Source organism: Excalfactoria chinensis, chromosome 4, assembly GCF_039878825.1.
Source record: "Excalfactoria chinensis isolate bCotChi1 chromosome 4, bCotChi1.hap2, whole genome shotgun sequence".
Classification (NCBI taxonomy): domain Eukaryota; kingdom Metazoa; phylum Chordata; class Aves; order Galliformes; family Phasianidae; genus Excalfactoria; species Excalfactoria chinensis.
Window position 1 is genome coordinate 53341969 of NC_092828.1, and position 19210 is coordinate 53361178.

At 37.8% G+C, this 19210-nt stretch overlaps 1 protein-coding gene across 1 annotated transcript in view; it reads right to left on the reverse strand.

Moving 5' to 3' along the window:
- MMRN1 (multimerin 1) overlaps window positions 1-18800 on the reverse strand; it is a 35396-nt gene extending 16596 nt beyond the window's left edge. The window contains exons 1-4 of the mRNA XM_072335850.1: window positions 18220-18800; window positions 7309-7428; window positions 5320-5426; window positions 23-121 (exon numbers count right to left, since the gene is read on the reverse strand). Of these exons, the coding sequence (XP_072191951.1) occupies window positions 23-121; window positions 5320-5426; window positions 7309-7428; window positions 18220-18749 (856 nt within the window). The 5' untranslated portion in view covers window positions 18750-18800. The remainder of the gene's footprint in view (window positions 1-22; window positions 122-5319; window positions 5427-7308; window positions 7429-18219) is intronic.
- Window positions 18801-19210: the final 410 nt, after the last annotated feature.

The window sequence follows — 19210 nt, forward strand, 5'->3', positions numbered from 1 at the left end:
GAAATTAGCTGTAACAGCTGACCTGGCCCACTAGGCTCCTGTGAAGCTCCTGGTGTCTTCTCATTGACAGTTCTGCTGCTTTCAGCCTGAGTGCTGTGAAGAAGTGACTGATGTTCTTCAGCTGAGAGATGGACAAAAAGGAAAGGAAGCGAGTGAAACACTAAACATGAATAAATGAGCAACTGATTGCAAATACTTTCTATGTCCTATACCAAATTTACCAAAACCAGAAATAACTGTTTTAGAACAGAGTGCAGGACCACATCTAGATGAATATAGTGAATAGGTTTATAAATGGCCTCCTAAGATTTGTGAGAGTTGGTGTTAGTACTTAAAGGTCAAAACTAGAACGAACAGAACATGGAAGTATACAGAGCTAAAAATTCTAGAGGAAGACTTCACATCAATATAAAACAAATGCAAAGACAGTACAAATATATATATATATATATATAAAATCAGCAATAATTGATGTTTTTTGTTGTTGCTTTTTGTTTGTTTTTTTGCAGATTACACAAATATTCAGAACTTAGATGCTTCTCAATAAATATGATGGCGTTGCAGCACCTAAAACATGAAAATGATTACAAAATGTAAGCAAATTTCAGACTCTAATAAACATAACCTGAGATGTGTAACAGGTACATATGTTGAAGTTCAGGAAGGCTATGAGTTTGTTAATATTTACTCTGGTCATGGCAGATGAGATTTTCTGTTCTTATTTTACATCTCAATTCAAAGATACAAGAGCACTTAGTAAAAAGTTAAACTAATGTTATTTTTTCAGTATAATAGCTGGGGAAACTGAGGTATTGGAAAGTGAACTGCCTTCACCCCAAAAATGTGAGCAATAACTGATAGAACTAAGAACTTAAATGAGATCTCCATTTTCATTACTTACTTCTTGAGCTATTAAGATTAACAGTGTCACATTGCTTTCATTTAAGTGGAAAAAAATAATGAAATGTACTTAGTAGCTTGTAAACTTCCTAGTGTAAATTCATACCAATTTTCATACACTTGTTCAAGAAACAACTTGAAGTGGTGATTGTTTCAGTTGGAGCACATCTGAGGAATGCCACAGATATGATTTCCAACTTCTGTTATGATCCAAGCAGAAGAAGTTGGGTATGGTGATATTATCCTCCTGTTCAAATATTAAAACCTAGCCTGGCCATAATGTGAGTTTCCAAGGAAATAGATCAAAATGCTGAATCAAAAAGTTCTCTATGTCCCATCGGCCTCTTGGCAGTGTGCACAAGGATCAATAGATTATTATACTAAAGGAGAAGGTGCTTGATGTTGTAAATGAAGGGAGAAAGTAATGATTAGAACAGGGACTTAAAGCAAATTACAATATGGACTGAAAATCTCATAGAAGTCTCACTGAAATTGTCTGATAAAAAACAAGAAATCCTCAGCTACAATTTCAATAGCTTCTGTTATCTTTCTGTGACATGGCTATTGACAGGAGTTAACTCCTTCCATTTTGCTTAATTCATTACACATCAGTTACCAGTTGCTGGCGTGATGATATAATCTATGACAAGGGAGTCAATTACTTGACCATGATAAAGACCAACTGATCGATGTCCTTTTATTCTTTCATTTACTGATCCTTCTGATGCTCTAAATATATTCACCACCACTGTTACTGAAACAGACGCCAGATGTTTTATATTATCCATCTTATCTTCTATCCTACCTATTAAATCAAGTGCCCCATTCACAGCTATACATTGCAGAATACCCAAGCCCTTACAGATAGTTTTATATACCCTTGATGCTCTTAAAGCAAATATTTATTGCTGCATGCTTGTTAATTAATGCTTTGAACTGCTCAGATAACTTAATCCCTGTAAAGCCCAGGACACAGATATTACCCTGCTGGAGGAAACCAGTAATGGAACAAACCACCACACATTGTACTGCTTCTAACCAAGGCAAGGACTATAACCAGTGATTCACACACACATAACTGAACAACAAGATGCAGAGAGAATGTCTCATATTGTACAACTATGAAATTTCATCATTTTCTAGACAATGTGTTGGTCAGACAGCCTTAGATTCAGGAATGTCATTTGCTAAACAAACTCAGAACTGTCACTGGCAGCATAGCTCCTTTAACATCATTCTTCTCCAGTGGCCCAGCAGTTTTCCAAAGGAACCATTCTGACAGATCATACAGTGAGAAGCCTTTTGTTTTCATTGTTCCCACAGCTGAGATTCCCATCCCAGATGCTAAAAAGCAGCAGAGGAAACAGAAGTACCAGACTGAAACACCAACACACGCATCCTTAAGTTAGAAATAGCCATCAAATCACTTGAAATGCAAAATGTTACATCCAGCTATAGCAAAAATGAGAAAATTCAGAACAGAATATAGACTTCCAGATCCATCCTAAAGATGTAATTTACAATAAGAAAGCAAAACTAATAGAAAAGAAAAAACAAACACACACACAAAAGAGGCAGCATTTCAGAAGGCTGAGTGATGAGGAGCTTCTCCAAGAGCTTCATGGTGTTCAGAAGTTCCCAATACAAGCTAAAGCATACAGCAATCTGACACGAGGCTCCTAACATCGAACGTATCAGCCCAGATGTATAATTTATTGCCACATGTATTTTTAAACACAGTGTGCAAAATGAATTCAGGGGATATTAAAAATATGAAAATTGGATCTTTACCTCTCAGTATATTTTTGATTAGTCACGAGTGACTTAAGGGAAATCCCTCTGGGGAGTTATGTAGTTTCTCCTCATTCCCTCTCTGGGCACTCCTGCGCTTGAAGATGAATGGCTACCTTTTGTCTTCAGCTCACCCCATGCTGCGAACAACATTTGCTCGCGTGCAGAACATTTTACAGCCATCTGCTGGAGAAATGACATTGCTACCAAGCAAGAGAATTCAGTTCTAACAATGGCTACAGTGTTGTCAGCCATTTCAAGAACAAGTCCTCAGCTTTAAGCCACAGCTAGTTTAGGTGGCAATGAGTTACTGCACATTGTATTACCTCACCTCACAGCAAAGCTGATACATAATACAACGTTCATAAACTGTACGCCATGAATGAACTGGCATTTCCCTCCCACCCCAAAACATTGGTACATGCATGTTGTTTTCTCCAGCTTAAGGATGAAAAGTATTCCCAGCTTGAGGATAAAAAGTTGAAATAAAACTGTTCTTAGTAATAATGATATGTTACAAACTGTGCAACCTGTAGCTGACAAGACCTTTCTTTTTGGCACTTTTGTTTGTTGATTTGTCCATGCTGTGCTGTTCCACAAGACTTAAAATAAAGAAATAATGTCTTGTTTATTCTTTATTTTAAAAAGTAGTTCTTGTAAAAGTGCATTGTCCATGGTGGGCTAGGATACACATCTTGTTCACTTCAGTCACATGTTCTTATTACATGGGAGGTGGAGTTGGAAATGGTAATATAAACACCTTTCTAGAAGTTCTCCTGTATCACTCACTACTTCATTACCTGTAAAGCACCTGAAACCAACCAGCCACAAATTTACTACCAAGTAGAGTTTGCCAAAGTCTAGGAATAGCTATCATGTGCAGACAAGTTTTTCTCCTACCTAGACTGTCAGACAGGTCATTATGTTGCCTCAGCACAGAAATCCTTCTTTAAATGGTCATGTTAAACAGATCGAGTGCAGAGGGGCCAAGCAGAGGTCTCAAGAACTCTGAGGTGTCACTGTCTGATTTTACAGTGTCTCTCTCCCTGCCTCTGAAGAAAAAGAGTGCATGAAGACAAAGCTATAGGGCTCCGAATTGTTCAAGTTCATTAGCTGATGCCCTTTCATGGGAACTCAGTAATACAAGCAGGGCCTATGCTGGTGGTCTGCTCCTCATGGGAAGAAGAGTTCCAGAAACAGGGAAAAGGAGCACTTCTGATACAATACCTTTCATCTCTATCTCTTTAAGCACTTCTAAAAGCATTAATTAATTAAATATCCCAGAGCCCTTGTGAGATAAGTACCATCTCAATTTTCTAGATGAGTAAGCTTGGATATGCAGATTATAAGTGGCTTCCCTAAGTCATTCAGCAAGTCAGAAGAGCTTTGAGAATAGAACCCAGGAGATGCAATTTCAAACCCACTCCTTTAACACTTGACAACGTATTCCTTTATTCTCATTTACACATATGCCACTACTATTTCAGTTAATAGCTATTTTCCTGGTCAGTGCTTCCATGTTTTTTTGATGTCTTTTCAATTTTATCAACTGTACTCTACCCCTTTAATAAGCATTTTAAAATCTATTTTTGCTAATGTTTGCATTTTTTTTTTTTTTTTTTTTTTTTTTTTTTTTTTTTTAAGCAAGCTTTTGAAACACCTTATCCATGCTCGCTGGACAGCCTTGCTGACTGGCTGTGTCTTGTGTCAATATCTGACTCCACGCTCAGCTGCACAGAAGAGAATTCTCTGCCTGCTGAGGTTCTGGCTCTTTCAGCACTGAAATTCCCTCCTGGATGTGAGCAACAGTGATTTCTCTTCATTTCTCTACATTAATTTTTAATCACAGCCCCTTCTTTACCACTGCTGATTGAACTCCCTATCACATGTAATGGCCTTTCTTGTAATATTCATTCATTTAAAATATGCATGCTGATGCCGTATCTTATTTTTCAAGGGCAGCTTTTTTAAGGCCAGCAGCAAAGAAATAGCTATTGCACAGATGTTAAACTGTGGTATGTTAACATATGTTTGATCACCAGGGCAGGGGTAAAGTGTTCCGTTTTGTTAAAAAAAGAAACAAAAACCAAACACGAAATTTATACATGTATCACACAATATCAAGTAAAATTCAGTCACCATTGAACTGAACAATTTCCTACTCAGTTTAGAGGAAAACAAAGTTAGTACAGTATTTTACAGAATGTGTGTAATATATTCTTAGAGACAAACTAAAATCCAAACAGGTCACAGTGCCGCAGAAGAATTTTATAGCAAATATTCAAGGGAGGACCTGGGTTTAATATTCCAGCACTGCAGAACTCAATAATCGAAAGGTCAAAAGTAGAGAAGGCCTGAATTCAAACTCCATGCCTTAGCAAAATGGAATTAGGCTGAAGATGTTATGAGTTTTAGAGAGGAAGAAAGGAAATTACATTTTGCTTAAGCTGCTCTGGAAGCTCACATGCAGGGAAGAGTCAACATTCCAAAGCATTTTATCCTACCTGGTTTTGAATTGAGAGAAGGAACCATATTGCTTTTTAGCAGAGCCATTTACTTACAAATAAGATCGTATTGCTTTCTTCCATTGAAGTGAATGGGTTTCAAATCAGTGCAACTCTCACCCACCTTTTGGTTGGCAGTCTTGCCCACTGTATCCAGGACAGCACTTCCACTCCAGTGATGTTACTATTTTATGTTCAATTCTATAGGCTTGGTGTGTTGTTGTCTGGGACCTGTAAAACAAAACTATTTTAAACCTGTTTTATGTAATGGTACAAGAGATGCAGTATTCCCCTATACGTACATTATGATTTTTTGATGTATCCTCTCATTAACTGCTTGAAACTGAAAATGAAGCCTAGCTAGGAGCTGGTGTCTCAGCAGCAAGAGTGTTAGTATTGCAACCTCCAGATAATCTGAATAGACAACACTTTCCTTTAAGACCTGTTTAGTGCTGTCAGGTTCCTTCCTTGAATATATCACCCAGGAATTTTGGATGTTATTATTACTGTTGTTGCTTTAACATCATTATTATAATTAATAACTCCTAAGCTGGACAGAGTGAGTCAAATATACAACTGTGTATTCACATTTCCTTTGAAATCAATAACAAAAAGAAATTCTGATGAATTTATGCTATACCAGACCATATTAGGTACATATCAGAAGCCTCTCATTTCTCATTCAAATCATATCCTGGATTGTATCAAGAGAAGCATGATCAGCAGGTCAAGGGAGGCGATTCTGCCCCTCTGCTCTCATGAGACCTCACGTGGAGTGCTGTGTCCAGCAAAAATGTCAAAAAACCAATGTCAAATTCACTCCAGAAAGGAGGCAAATTTGAAGACTGTCAGATCAAAAAAATACACTTCCAAAGAATTTTAAAATGCACCCCTATTTTACACAGTAGTTAATCTTGTCAACCTTTCGTATGGAATGCAATACTGTATATTAAAATATATCGCAGATTTGTACATCCATGAACTGCTTTGCCTCTGAGAAAAGAACTCATGAAAGATCAAGGTGAACTGAAATCAAGATTGGTCTTCTCAATTATTTCACTGTATATGTGTTCTTATTTAGCAGTGAAACTGCCTTGCTCTGTATTAGCATAATCAATTCCTGGAAGTTTTCATAAAAATGAAGCATCCATGAAAGAAGTTAATCAGGAATAGATATTTCAGAAATAGTTTGTCATGCAGACAAGACCCAGAAGTATATATAGCAAACTAAATTACATGAACAGCTCAAGGAGATAATTAAAATTAGAAAATAATAATAATAATAATAATAATAATAAAAATTAAAAAAAAAAAAAGTAAATTCAGAGTTATTGCAAATCTATCAGATTGAATAAGAAAAAAAGCTGCCGACACTGCAACCACAGGGCTTATCCCACAGTTCTGAGATACAATTAATTATATTTTAGTCTCTCCTAAAATCCTAAGGATATTTCTGTTTCAGGTTTCACCTCAAAGTTTAAGTGTGCTCTGCCCTACCATCTAGAGGACAATTCTCAGAAGAAGCTGACTTGTATGAAGCTTCTGAAATTTCACAAAGGAAAAACATGTTATAATCTTTGTTTTACAGGTTCTGTTTCAAGCTACCATTCTCCAGTCCCATGTATTAAAATCCGATTTCACTTACTATTAAGATCTAATGTTTGGAGAATACAGTCGCTCAAACCACAAAGGACAATCTGAATATGTTCATCAGAGTTGTTACTTACAAACTGTATCCAGGCCAACAACTTTTCCAGATTTGCTGCCTGGCCAACATAGTTGCGACAGAAATGAAAACCCAGGAGAGATAATAACAAAAATATTTATGCCATTCAGAGAAAGACTTTTGCCCTGGCAACACAATGCACAAGCTTGGAAAACTGCGCAAAAAGGATTTTATTTCTCACATGAGCTTTAAAGACTTGCAGTTTCTCTTGAAGCAATTCAGAAGCAACATGGATCAGAGATTAAAGGTTGCCAGAGTCAGGGTACACCAAGATGAGATCTGGAAACATGCTAATCTGCTCCCTCATGTTTGTTTTCTGAAGTTATGGTTGTATTCATTAGGCAGCTGGTGCCAATTAGAGTCTTGTTTCCTCCTAGTTCTACACACCTCTGAGCACAGGATCCAATAAGCCAAGTGCAAGGCTTCGCTCTGCCTGATGAGAAGGTTTCCAGGTTGTCCACTACAACTGTTGGTAAGAGTCTCGTATGGATATAAGCACACCAGTTTCTACAAGGGATAGAAAGTAGACATAATAAAAATATAAATGACATTTTGCACAATATGATATGATAGTTATCAGGAATATAAATTACAGATAGGATTAAGTAACGTAAATTAAATTTCTTTTCCCTCAGACAGACAGTGTAGTTTTGGGCAAGTTGCTTGCTCTTTCTGCTTCAGCTATTATCCATTAGCAACAAAGAGAACAGGCAGTTATTTCTAGACCTCTACATTTATTAAGAGTATAACTGATTCTTTTCTTTGTAAATGTTTATGTAGTACCAAATACAACAAAGTCCTTCCAGCCTGCACTGATCATAGATCTTAAAATACCTCTGCATTTCAGATCATAGACACTTTCTCCAGAAGTCAAAGGGTTGTTCAATAAAGCTCTCAATCACCAATAGGTTTCATTTTATAGATAGATATTTTTATTCTTCCTTCCTTTCCCTGGAAATAAGTTGAGCAGACATAAAGTGTGTTTTTCAGTGTACTTTGAGGTCCAAGCCACGCACCGTCATAATATGCCATAGTTCTGCTCCTGGCTATGCCACTGGCTTTTTCCCCCCTCCTCTCCCTGGAAAGAAGTCATATATGAAATAATCAAGGTGTCAGCTGCAAAGCAGGAAGAGAGAGAAGGTGAATGTAAGGCCACATTCTTTTAGAAGTAGTATCAGGTGTTTGGAAGAAACTGTTTACATCCAATTTCAAAAGCAGATACACTGGTTTAAGATACAACAGAGAAAATAATTAAGTAGAAATTATCATTTGAATAATGACTCTGGATGAATTTGTACAGTGAAATCATGTCTCAAATCTATCTGCACTCTTTGAATCAGAAGTATGTAGACCGATTTCAGAGCCTTTTGGCAAGGTCACTCGGCAAGTGTTAAGTAGATAAAAAAAGCAAGCTGTTTCATATTGTGAAGACACATTCTGTTACAGAGTTTAAAAGGCATTCAATCAGAAAAGTAAAAGTCCGGATAGATTTCTCAAAAAACAGTTAATCAGCACAAACTCATATGAATACATAGTAGACATTACATGCATCAAGGAGATGATAGATGAATAGGGAGATGAGAGTTAAACAAAACTACACAAAAATGTGTAGTTCTGGTAATAAACGCAAAGTTTACTATAATAATTAGGTAATAAACCTGAAGTATTATGAAGAACTGCATGAGTCTCCTCATATTTAATATCCAAGTGATTAAGCATCAAAAAATGTCACATAATACATGGTTAGTCACAAATAAATAAATAAAGACAACCTCAATTTGCACCAGGGGAGGTTTAGGTTGGATATCAGGAAAAGTTTCTTTACAGAAAAGGTGGTTAAGCACTGGAACAGGTGTCCCAGGGAGGTGGTAGAATCACTATCCCTGGATACTTTTTAAAACTGTTTGGATGTGGTGCTCAGGGACATGATTTAGCAGCAGGTTGTTAGAGTTAGGGAGTATGGATAGCTGCAATAGGACTTGATGATCTTCAAGGTCTTTTCCAACCTGAGCAATTCTATGAACCTCATATTTATGACCTAAATTTACCATCAGAGAATCACAGAATGGCTAAGGTTGGAAGAGACCTTAAAGGCTGTGGGAAATACATGTCCAGGTCAAAATAAATAAATAAATAAATCCAAACCCAACTACTGGAATTTGCTCATTTGGAGATGTCCTCCAAGGAAAAAGCAATACTATAAATCCCAAACTTATCAGGTAAAGACAAGTGTTCACTGTTAAAAATAGTCTGAATTCAACTTCTCATCTTGTTGGTCCTTTTCATCTGCCAAAAAAAATGTAACCCAGCTTGAACAGATCATTTCTACTTACGATATTTAACTCATTCTCACACTGAATGAGTACAGTATCTGTGTACCTGTGGTTCTCACAAGAGCCTAGCAATCTTTGAGCTAAATTAGAGAAAATATTCTCAGCAAAAGGGCCCCTGGTGTGTGACTCATAATTAGTTTTATGCTACCAATGAACTAAGCTCATTAAGAGATGTTTAGAATGTAAATAGAATTTTGAAATCAAATTGCCTGAAAAAAAAAAAAAAATGTACATTTGAAAACAGAAGATGAAGCATGGCGGAAGAACTATTATGGGATATATTAATACAAAAGCAGAACAGAAGACAACTGTTTTGCGTGACAGGGACTTAAACCTGAAAACCCTCTTTAACCTCCCCAGAATAATATATTCCAGATCAGCAACACGGGCTTCTGACACATAGGTTTTGTCAAGAGCTGCAGCAGCATCTTGTTTCTTTTCTGCTAAGACCAGTCTCAATCAGGAAAGCTATATTTAAGAACAAAACACATTGTACAACAGAGATCCAGCCTGGAGAGAGCAGTGTAAGTCAACTGTTATAAAGCTGCTGTAGGAGGTTTTATCTTTCGGTTGCAAATACTGGCCAGCGAAACTTGCAGGTAGCAAGGTGGTGGAGAACACCTTTGAGTCTTCAGAAAACAGGGTGCATATTGGAGACAGCTGTGAGATAGAGGCAGTTCCAGAGCCACTGTAAGAGCTGCCTACACACTTCCTCAATGACAACTTGTCCCATGCCCAGGTCACCTAGGTACAACACCTTTCTGTCTGAAAAAGAACTCTTTCTGAAGGCACAGGAGAAATTACTGCAGTGTTTCCTTGTGTTTACTTGACTCATCCTCAGTGATTTACACCAGCCTCGTGATATGGAGATATACATTTATCAGGCAAGGTTTTACAGCTTCAAAAGGACACGATTGTCAGCAAAGAGCACCTTCCTTATCTGTCTATGAATCCAAAGAACCTGCGGAGGTCTGTCCTTCGGCGCATAGCTAAAAGATCAATGACATGCAATGTCTCAGCAGCGGTTATCAGCTCTTGTTCTCACCGGCGAGAGGCTCTGCCATGCTGAGCCGGTAGGTGGCGGTCGCTGCCCGCAGAGGAGGGAATGGGACTGACTGCGGTTAACGGCGGCCTGGGCCCATTCTCTCCCTCTCCCTGCCTTATGTTTTGTCTGGTGAAGTTATCCATTCTCTGGCAGTCTGTGTACCCTGAATGCATTCGCACAAGACTTCTGCAGGCTTTGAACCAGTGCTCTTGACACTGGGGCACCTAATGGCGATAAAAAGTAAAGTGCAATTCACAACACCAATTAAAAAATGATTATTTCCTGAGTGCAAGTGGAAGTTACGAGACTGCATCAACCCCCTCTACAGTTCATTGCTGGTTTGAGTAATTCTTTAGGTAACTGAACAGAAGCAATAACAAATAACACAAAAACTGACAGCTAGTGATCATGATGTACAGCTGTACACAGTAGATCCATTTGCTTTTTAGCCATTATGTCTTCAAACAGCAATGGTCCTGAAGCCACACAGAAAGAGCAGCAATGGCAGTCAAGACACAAATGGTGGAGATTTCATTCTTCTCTTTTGTATTATATCTGAAAATGAGTTATTTCTATCCACGAGTAAATTAGATTATCTGGCTTTCAATAGAAATGCTATTGAATCAGCACAGTTGAACATCACTGCGTCACGGAAACAAGATTATTGTGTTGCTGAAGGAATAAAACAGTACCCAGACCTGGAGATGCTGTTAAAGCCAGTGTGTGGTTTTCTTGCTGTGCCTCATTCAGATTATACAGTTGTTTGTTCTTTCATAAAACAGTTTCTGAAACACTAATCTCAACTCTACACATTTTCATTTAATTATGTCCATTATGTCTAAACAAAGGGGTTTTAGAAAGGTGCTACAAGCACCTGGAGAAGGTGTTTTAGAAGGAGAAGCTAAGAAACTGAGGCTTAATTGGCTTAGGTAAGGAAGAGCTTCAGGAATACTTAACAGCAGCCTCCACTGTGGACCTGCAGGGATGCTCTTAAGAAGTTAGAGCCATAACAATGCATGTCAGGAGGATGAGAATCAAAGCAAATGAACTGAAGTAAGAAATGGTCAGACTGAGTATGAGAAATCTGTTCCCCTCTGAGGCACTGGAGTAGAGCTCAGAGAGGCTGTGCAGTCACTGGCCTGACCTGGTGAGTCCTGGAGCAAAGATGCAACTAAATCAGGCTCAGAGCAACCTGCTATAGTCTCCTGCCACGAACAAGAGTTTGGACTAGAGACCTTTTGAGGTCCTTTCCAATTTGAATGATTCTGTGTTTCTGTGAGCCAGTGCTCTTTGCTTTTATATATTTCAGGCAATACAATTATTCTTTTAAATATAGTAGAGCACATAGAGCATTCATATATACATTCACATACTGACACTGTGTGCAGTAAATCAATCTTTTCCATATGTATGTATCTTATAAAGCTAGAACTTCTCCCAGTCTGAAAGAGTATTACACAGAATCCCTGAGTTTAGGTTAAATAAAAGTATATTGCATTTTCAAATTGCTTTGAGCATTCTACCAAGTTTTAGTGAGGAAAGATATGTTGATAGACTTAACATAAACACTCAAAAATGATAGAAAGCACTCTGATATCTTCCTCACCTTCCTTCCTCTACCCCTTATTATTGCATAGGAAGCCATATTCTTGCTTCAGCAACTTCTGTTGAAGTCCACTAGATAACTCAGGAGACTTTCTACTTTTTTTATACTAGCAATATTAACATTAGTGAGCAATGTATAATTGTAGCCTAGAAAACCAACCATATCCTGGGCTGTATCAAAAGATGTGGCCAACAGGCTGAAGGAGATGATTCTTCCTCTTTACTCTACTCTTGTGAGATCCCATCTGCAGTACTGCAGCAGGAGCTGAGGGGTCTGCAGCACCAGCAGCACATGGACCCATCAGAACAGGATCAGAGAAGACCTATGAGGATGATCAGAGAGCTGGAACAACTCTCCTATGAGGAAAGGCAGAGAGAGTTGGAGTTGTTCGGCCTGGAAAAGAGAAGGCTCCAGGGATACCTCATTGTGGCTTTCCAGTATGTAAGAAGGAATTAAAAGACAGTGCAATTCAGTACAGTGGAAGAGGCATTACAACAAAGGTGTAATGATAGAAGGATCAGCACAATCAAAAGGTACTATAAAGGAAAACAATTGCTTACCTATATCAGATGATTCTAGATTCACAGGAGAAAGCCTCACCAAAGAAGGATCCCCAGAAAGAGAGCTTTACCTATTGGTAGTCAATGAGGTCCAAGAGGAGTGTAGCCAGGCTCCATTCTTTTTGGTTGCACAGATGAATTACCTTCACCTGTGCTCCTAGGGCTAACCAGGTCCTTTCACCAGGTGCTCATTTAGTAGTTCAGCTTATGGCTCAACAGCTCTCATACAGATGGGAACCCTTTTTTTTTTTTTAACAAAGGATAGAAATTTTGAACTGAAAGAAGGGAGATTTAGATTAAATATTACCAGGAAATCCTTTGCTCAGAGATTGGTGAGGTGCTGGCACAGGCTGTACAGATAAGCCTTTTCACCCTTGGAAGCGTTCAAGGACAGATTGGATGGGGCCTTGGGCAACCTGATCTAGCAAAAATTACTATGGTACTGCGAAAATTAGTTCACAGTTGTCACTTGGCTAGCACTTTACCAGCCAATTTTGGCACTAAAAAAGCTGTCTAGTTCCACACCACATAAGCTCTCTCAAGACTTTATTCCACTGTGTTTGGAGCCTCTCAAAATATTCAAACTTTCCCAAACATGGAATTTAGACTTTTGAGAAGTTATCCATTAGGCTTATTTGAGAAGTATCCAGCAAAACGTAATTGAAAGAAAACAGTTCAAGTTCTCTTTTAAAGTATCTTACTTGTGTATTTCTTCCTCTGGAATATAAATTTGTTTTTCATTATATAATTGGCCCTGAGTATAGAATTCATCAAGACAGTTCTAGTCTAGTTTACTGACCCTGCTGCTCAGATGACCTCAGTGGTAAACAATTTGCTGTTTTTTAAGCCTTTTTCTTATTTCTGTAAAATGAAAGTGCTCTTTGTCAGTGATAACTTCATTTTGAGAAATGCTGACCAAAACGATGTGATGCCTGAAAATGTTAGAAAAGAAAATCCCATCCCAGTTCCAGAAACAAGTATTCTTCTTCCTTTATCTGTTCATCATGTTGTTTGGGCAGCTTTTCTCTTTTTATTTACCTTCACTAACTAGTTAAATTGCCTTTCTAATTGTTTTGTATCTAATTTGCCACTTGCTCATGAAGAGCTGTGTTTTTATTCTGTCACTGACTGATTTCTGTGGAGCTCTTGAACAAAAGGAATCTGAGCCAAAGTCCGTGAAATTCAAGGTGATTTTTTTCCTCACAACCTGTGTTGTCACATACTTGCATACCATTTACCAAGAGTTTAATGCAGAGTAGATGTGTTGAGATGTAGCAGGAGAACTGCCTTTTGAAACATTTGCATTTGCAATCTGGCAATGCAATGAATGCTTTTGGAAAACATGGGTCACTTTACTGCTGTTCTTTTCCTTGCCATGTCTATTCCAGGAATGGAGAGTGACAGTTTTCTAAAGTGTTAAACATATTTGGAGTTGTGAGAATGCATATCTTCTGTGCAAATTTGAGCAGATTCCTCTGGTGAACCTTAGATGAATTGCTGTAAAAAAATTATGGTTTGCAGTGACTGTGAGCTAAATCCTAATCCTTTGTTCAGTTTGTTATGGTAATCCTAATCTAGGCAATGGGGGATGGAGAGATGTCAAATAGGGATGGAAAATTGTTCTTAATCCTCTCTCTTTCCATGATAGATAAAACAAAGAGCAAGAGAAAAAATAAGCGTGTGCATTAATGCAGTAGGTAGTGTAACAAGATTAATGGTAACCTTTATTGTCTTCATTAAAATATTTCAGAACTCATATGCAGAGTACTGCCTTATCTGAATCTGATCACAGAAAAGATAAATAGTTAAAATCTGAGGAGGCTAAGAGGCAAATCATCTTTTACAAGTGCCTTGGGAGTGTCTCAAAAGCTATGTGGGTGAAGATGTGCATTTTGTTTTCCAGTGCTGTGTTTCCTGTACTCTTGAAAAAAGTCTGTCATGACTCCCCCAACTATCATTGCTGAAAAGCTGTCTGAGAGAATCAAAACTATGGATTTTGTTATTTCCAGATAAATAATTTTGTCACCTACAATCCAGAATTGCTTGAGTATGTGTTTACAATTTCTTCTCCTCCTAAGAGACAATATACCCTACAGAGTCACTCCAGGTTTTCATTGAATGGTTCCAGGTACAGCAATCATTTAAAATGTAAACTCTGCAAAGATTCACATTTTCACAGACCTTTTTTTTTTTTTTTTTTTTTTTTTTTTTTTCCGGCCATGGATCAGAAATGGGAACGATATTGTAATTGCATGGGATATTTGATATGAACTGATACAAACAAAATGTCTGTGAATCGCATGAACCCTGTGGATTGGTTGCCCTATACCGTACAGCATACAGTGGTACCTAATATACATGATGTGGTAAGATTTGTAATACTTCACCCCAGTACTCTCAGTTTCCTGTTAGCTGTTTTACTGCAGTGCTCAGCAGAAATAAGAACCAATCTCCAAATACTCATACCATCATTACTGAACTGTGCAATTATGTCCTTTTCCTCCCCCATCCCTTATTTGGCAGATGAAATAGCAATGAAGTACCTGAATTACTGATTTCCTTTGTTGTTGTTGTTATTGGGTTTTGTTGTTTGTTTTTTTTAAGGACAGCAATGGGAATAACACTATGTTGATCACATTTAGGGAATTAAATTGTAGACTCCAAGCCATGCTTCAAAATTACCTTCAAAATGCTACTGGAGAAGAGAGTATCGTTGTAAATATTTTCTGCATGGCTGGAGTATAACACCATGAAGGCAAAGTACTATCAAATATCTTCTGACGTTTAACCACCAAGACAGCCTCAGCACTAGTGTAAGGGATTTTCTTTTCCAGGTCCCAGTCAATACATCTAGTGAGGCAGAAATGTAAGCCATGCATGAGTTTTAATTGTTGTAAATGCACAGTGATGCAAAATCTTAAGAAATCCACTTCAGAATTGTTCTCTCTGCTCCATTAAAAAGTGACATGATCAGAAGAGACCGTGAACCTTATACTGGCCAGGCAGTTAAATCAGCTTTCTATGTTTCTTCTGTATTTGAACCATCTGCTGAGCTGAACCATTCATTTAAATTTACCGGTACACTCAAAGGATAAGAGCAGAAGCAATTTCTGGGGAGAAATTTCTGGGGAGAGCTCTGGTCTTGAGAATGAAATATTTCAGCATTTCTACCACATGACGGATGAGCAAATCTGCCCCTGGTGTTGACTTTATTAAAGTACTCCGTGCTTAGTAATAAAATACCATCACCTTACTGCTATGCATGGTAAGGGCAAGGTAAATCTACAAAGACCCTCACTGGATTCATGATAATTGGAAATTTTGAAATAAGCAGTAAGAGAATAGAGTAATACAGAGCCATTCAGCAGCACGGAGACAATATGGTTGACTTACAGCCTAAACGAATGTCTTGTGTATTTTGGAGCTGCCTTGAATAATAATTAATAAAATTGTATTCAGAATGGAAGGATGAGTGTACCAGACTCAAGACAGCCTCTGATTCAATCCATAGTTTTACTCTTATTTAAGCTGCTTTAAATTAAAATGAAATACCAAAACTCTTTCCTCTTCACAGGCTGAAAAAGATGTATCTCACATGAAGTCAACTGAAAGCAGTGTATTATCAACTGTCTTCTTTGACACTAAGTTTGTGTTTGTATTTAATTTCTCCAAATTTGGAAAAAAGTCTCTGTCTGCTATAGTTTTCCAGCTTTGCTTTAGTTCGCATTTGCAAGTCCCTCTAAGTGTTCAAGAAAATTGTACATATGGCACTTGGGCACATGCTTTATTGGACATGGTAGGATGGGTTTTTCATTTGGCCTTGATGATCTTAGAGATTTGTCCAACCTTAATAATGCTGTGATTCTGTCTTTGGGGTTGCCCCATTACCATTGCCCTATCAATAGTTCTAGGAATCATTTGATACCTATACATAATATCGTCCTCAAGTAGTCTAGGGTAGAGCAAACTGAGGGATTTCCTTTTGTAATTAAACTAGCAGAGCACACAACATCATTCAAAAAGAGGATATTTGGGTAATTAATTTTGTGTAGTGGGCACATATTGTGCCTTGCGGATAATCTGATAGCCCTGGAGACTCTCCAACAAAGTACGTTTGTTATAAATTAATTTATATATTAATTATAAATATATGTTTAAAGGCTCATATTGATTTGTTTTTCTTACTCATCTCTTCCTGACCTTTTCGTTGTGTTTTTGTTTGTTTGTTTGTTTGTTTGTTTTTTGTTTTTTGCACCTTCTTTATGGAACCATTCAACATCAGCATTTCTGCATGTATGTTAGCGCAATGGATTATCATGAAAGATTACAGAGTCATGCAGTTTCTACAAGGTCACCTGAAAATTCAGGTTGGAAAATACAGTCTATAACTAAAGAGTTCTTTTAATTTTAAATTGAAGCAAAAAGCAACTTTTTTCTTCCAAATTTTCTCAGAGACTTACTTTACTACTATGAAATACTACTTACTTTACAACTATGAAATCTGCTATCAACTCACTCATGCTGTACTCAGGTATTGAATAAATAAACCTCAAAGAAGTCTGTATGTATTTCCTGGAAATTTTACATCTCTCTCAGTTTACTTGCAATAATGATGCAAAACAAAAAAGCAAAAGAAAAAAAAGAAAAAGAAAACATGCTAGAAATGGATGTAAAGTGTAGTCAATAACACCTGTGTATAATAAATCAAACAGTTGTGCTTTTATGCATAGTTTCGCAGCAGTAGTTTTCCAGGTGCTTCACAGCAGTGACTAGAAACAGTGAGTACATAAGTCTAGGGTTTTTTTCATGGCTTTACTGGAAGAAATTGAGCTGCAAGAGACCTTATTATTCATTCAAGTCTAATTCAAAGGGAAAGGGAGAAAGAGCAGTGAAGTGACTTAAGTCACAGTCTAGGCTGGTGATAAATCTGAAAGAAAATCTTGAATCACACTGTAAAAACACTTGTTTGCAGCAGGAGGACTAGTCTTATAAGGCAAGAATCTTTATGTGAAAAGGATCAAACAACACCTAGAACAGTCTAAGAGTGGGGATTCAGCATTTGGTTTTATGATGAACTTTCATACTGCTACTCAGTCCTGTGACACTGATCTCTAAACCTTACTCAAACAAATTAAGACCTTTATGCATGTTGCACAACAAGTTGTTCCTTGATCATTCACAAAGGGACCACACAAAATAAATTGCCTTGCCTTTCCTCAGCTGCAAGCACATTCCTCTGTGATAAATAAAATATGAGATCCTTTTCAACAGAGGCTGATCTTTTGCTTTCTGCTTATCTGTTTTAAGTAAAAGGTAGAAACAATATTTGCCAATTCACAAAGTTTTTCTGAAGATTAATTTCACTGGAATATTGTTCTTTGGAAAAGCTGAGGGAGCTAAGACTCTAAGCTTAGCATGTTAAAACTTTATGAAAATGGAGATGCAGGAATAAGATGCAAGGAATAAAGTGAACCCATTTAACTCAGGTTATGTCAGATGCTGTCAAAAACTGTAAGCACCTCAAGAATTAAAAACTGCAGCCTTTACTCTGTCATAACTAAATGGTTTTGAATAAGTAAATATTATAGGTTTGGTTCCTTGCTTGCTTCTTCATTGTCTTACTTCATCTCAGAAAGCAGTTTTACTAAAATTAAAAGGACTTTTACCCATTATTTCATTGAGAAAAGGGAAGTAACTGATAGCATTCCTAAGAAGTAGACACAAGACAAGAAAAAAATGTGTAGTTTTTCTTACTTTCCTCTAGTAGCTTCAAAGCCAGATGGTTTAGAGTTGGCATCCCTTTGAATGTTGGTGATACCAGTGCTGCGGGATGGCTGCTTGGGATATCTGTTCTCTATAGCTGTATCCTGGTTTATAGTGACTTCTTGCTGTAGAGAAGTCTTTCTTGCATTGCTCTGTAAGTTTCTGATCTTGTCTATGTCAGAGTTTCCATCACTGTGTCCTTTTGACTGGCTTGCAAGGATAGAGGCCATAGCATTGGAGTCTTTCATCAGAGCTGTCTTTCCCAGAGTCTTGCCTGAAGATGCAGAAATGAGTGCCTGCAATACACTCTCCTCAGCAGCTTGGGTCTCAGAATGAGGCGACCTTGCAGTTGTACCTGCATCCACAGAACCATGCACTGCAGCTGAAGATGGAGTCAAATGTGTGTCACTTGTCAGAGCTTCACTGCCTTGATCTGTGGTCCAGGGCTTTCCTGTAAGATTAAATCCATTGCTGCCACTCTGTAAGAGCAATAGGAGCAGCAAGAAGATTACCTCCTTCATTCTGCTGGTTTGTAATTGCTACTGGATGTCTCACATCTATTTCCCAAGCAAGAGCCCCGTAGCTTCTCTCTCCTCCTGAGCTGCTACTCATACAGCTGAGAGCCCACCATAGAATGTCCTACTGGGCTCTATGTTTTGTAGAAAGGAAACAGATTCTGGTGTTTCAAAACTGACTGAGGAAGCCCGGTTTCCTGTTTCTGTGGATTCCTCTGCAACCTATGACCCTTGGAGAGCAGGAACCTGACAGCCTTTGGGAAAGGAAGAAAGAAGTTTCTGCAGAATGTACGGGATAAAGGTTAATGACACAATAGAAATGTGGAAAAATATGTACTGTTAGGTAATCCTGGGGGAAAACAGATGAAATAATTAGGTAATTTTCCTTTCATACATACATACATGACCAGAAAGCAGAAGTGACTTGTCACCTGTGCGCTTTGTATGGTTTGTACTTGTGACCTTGT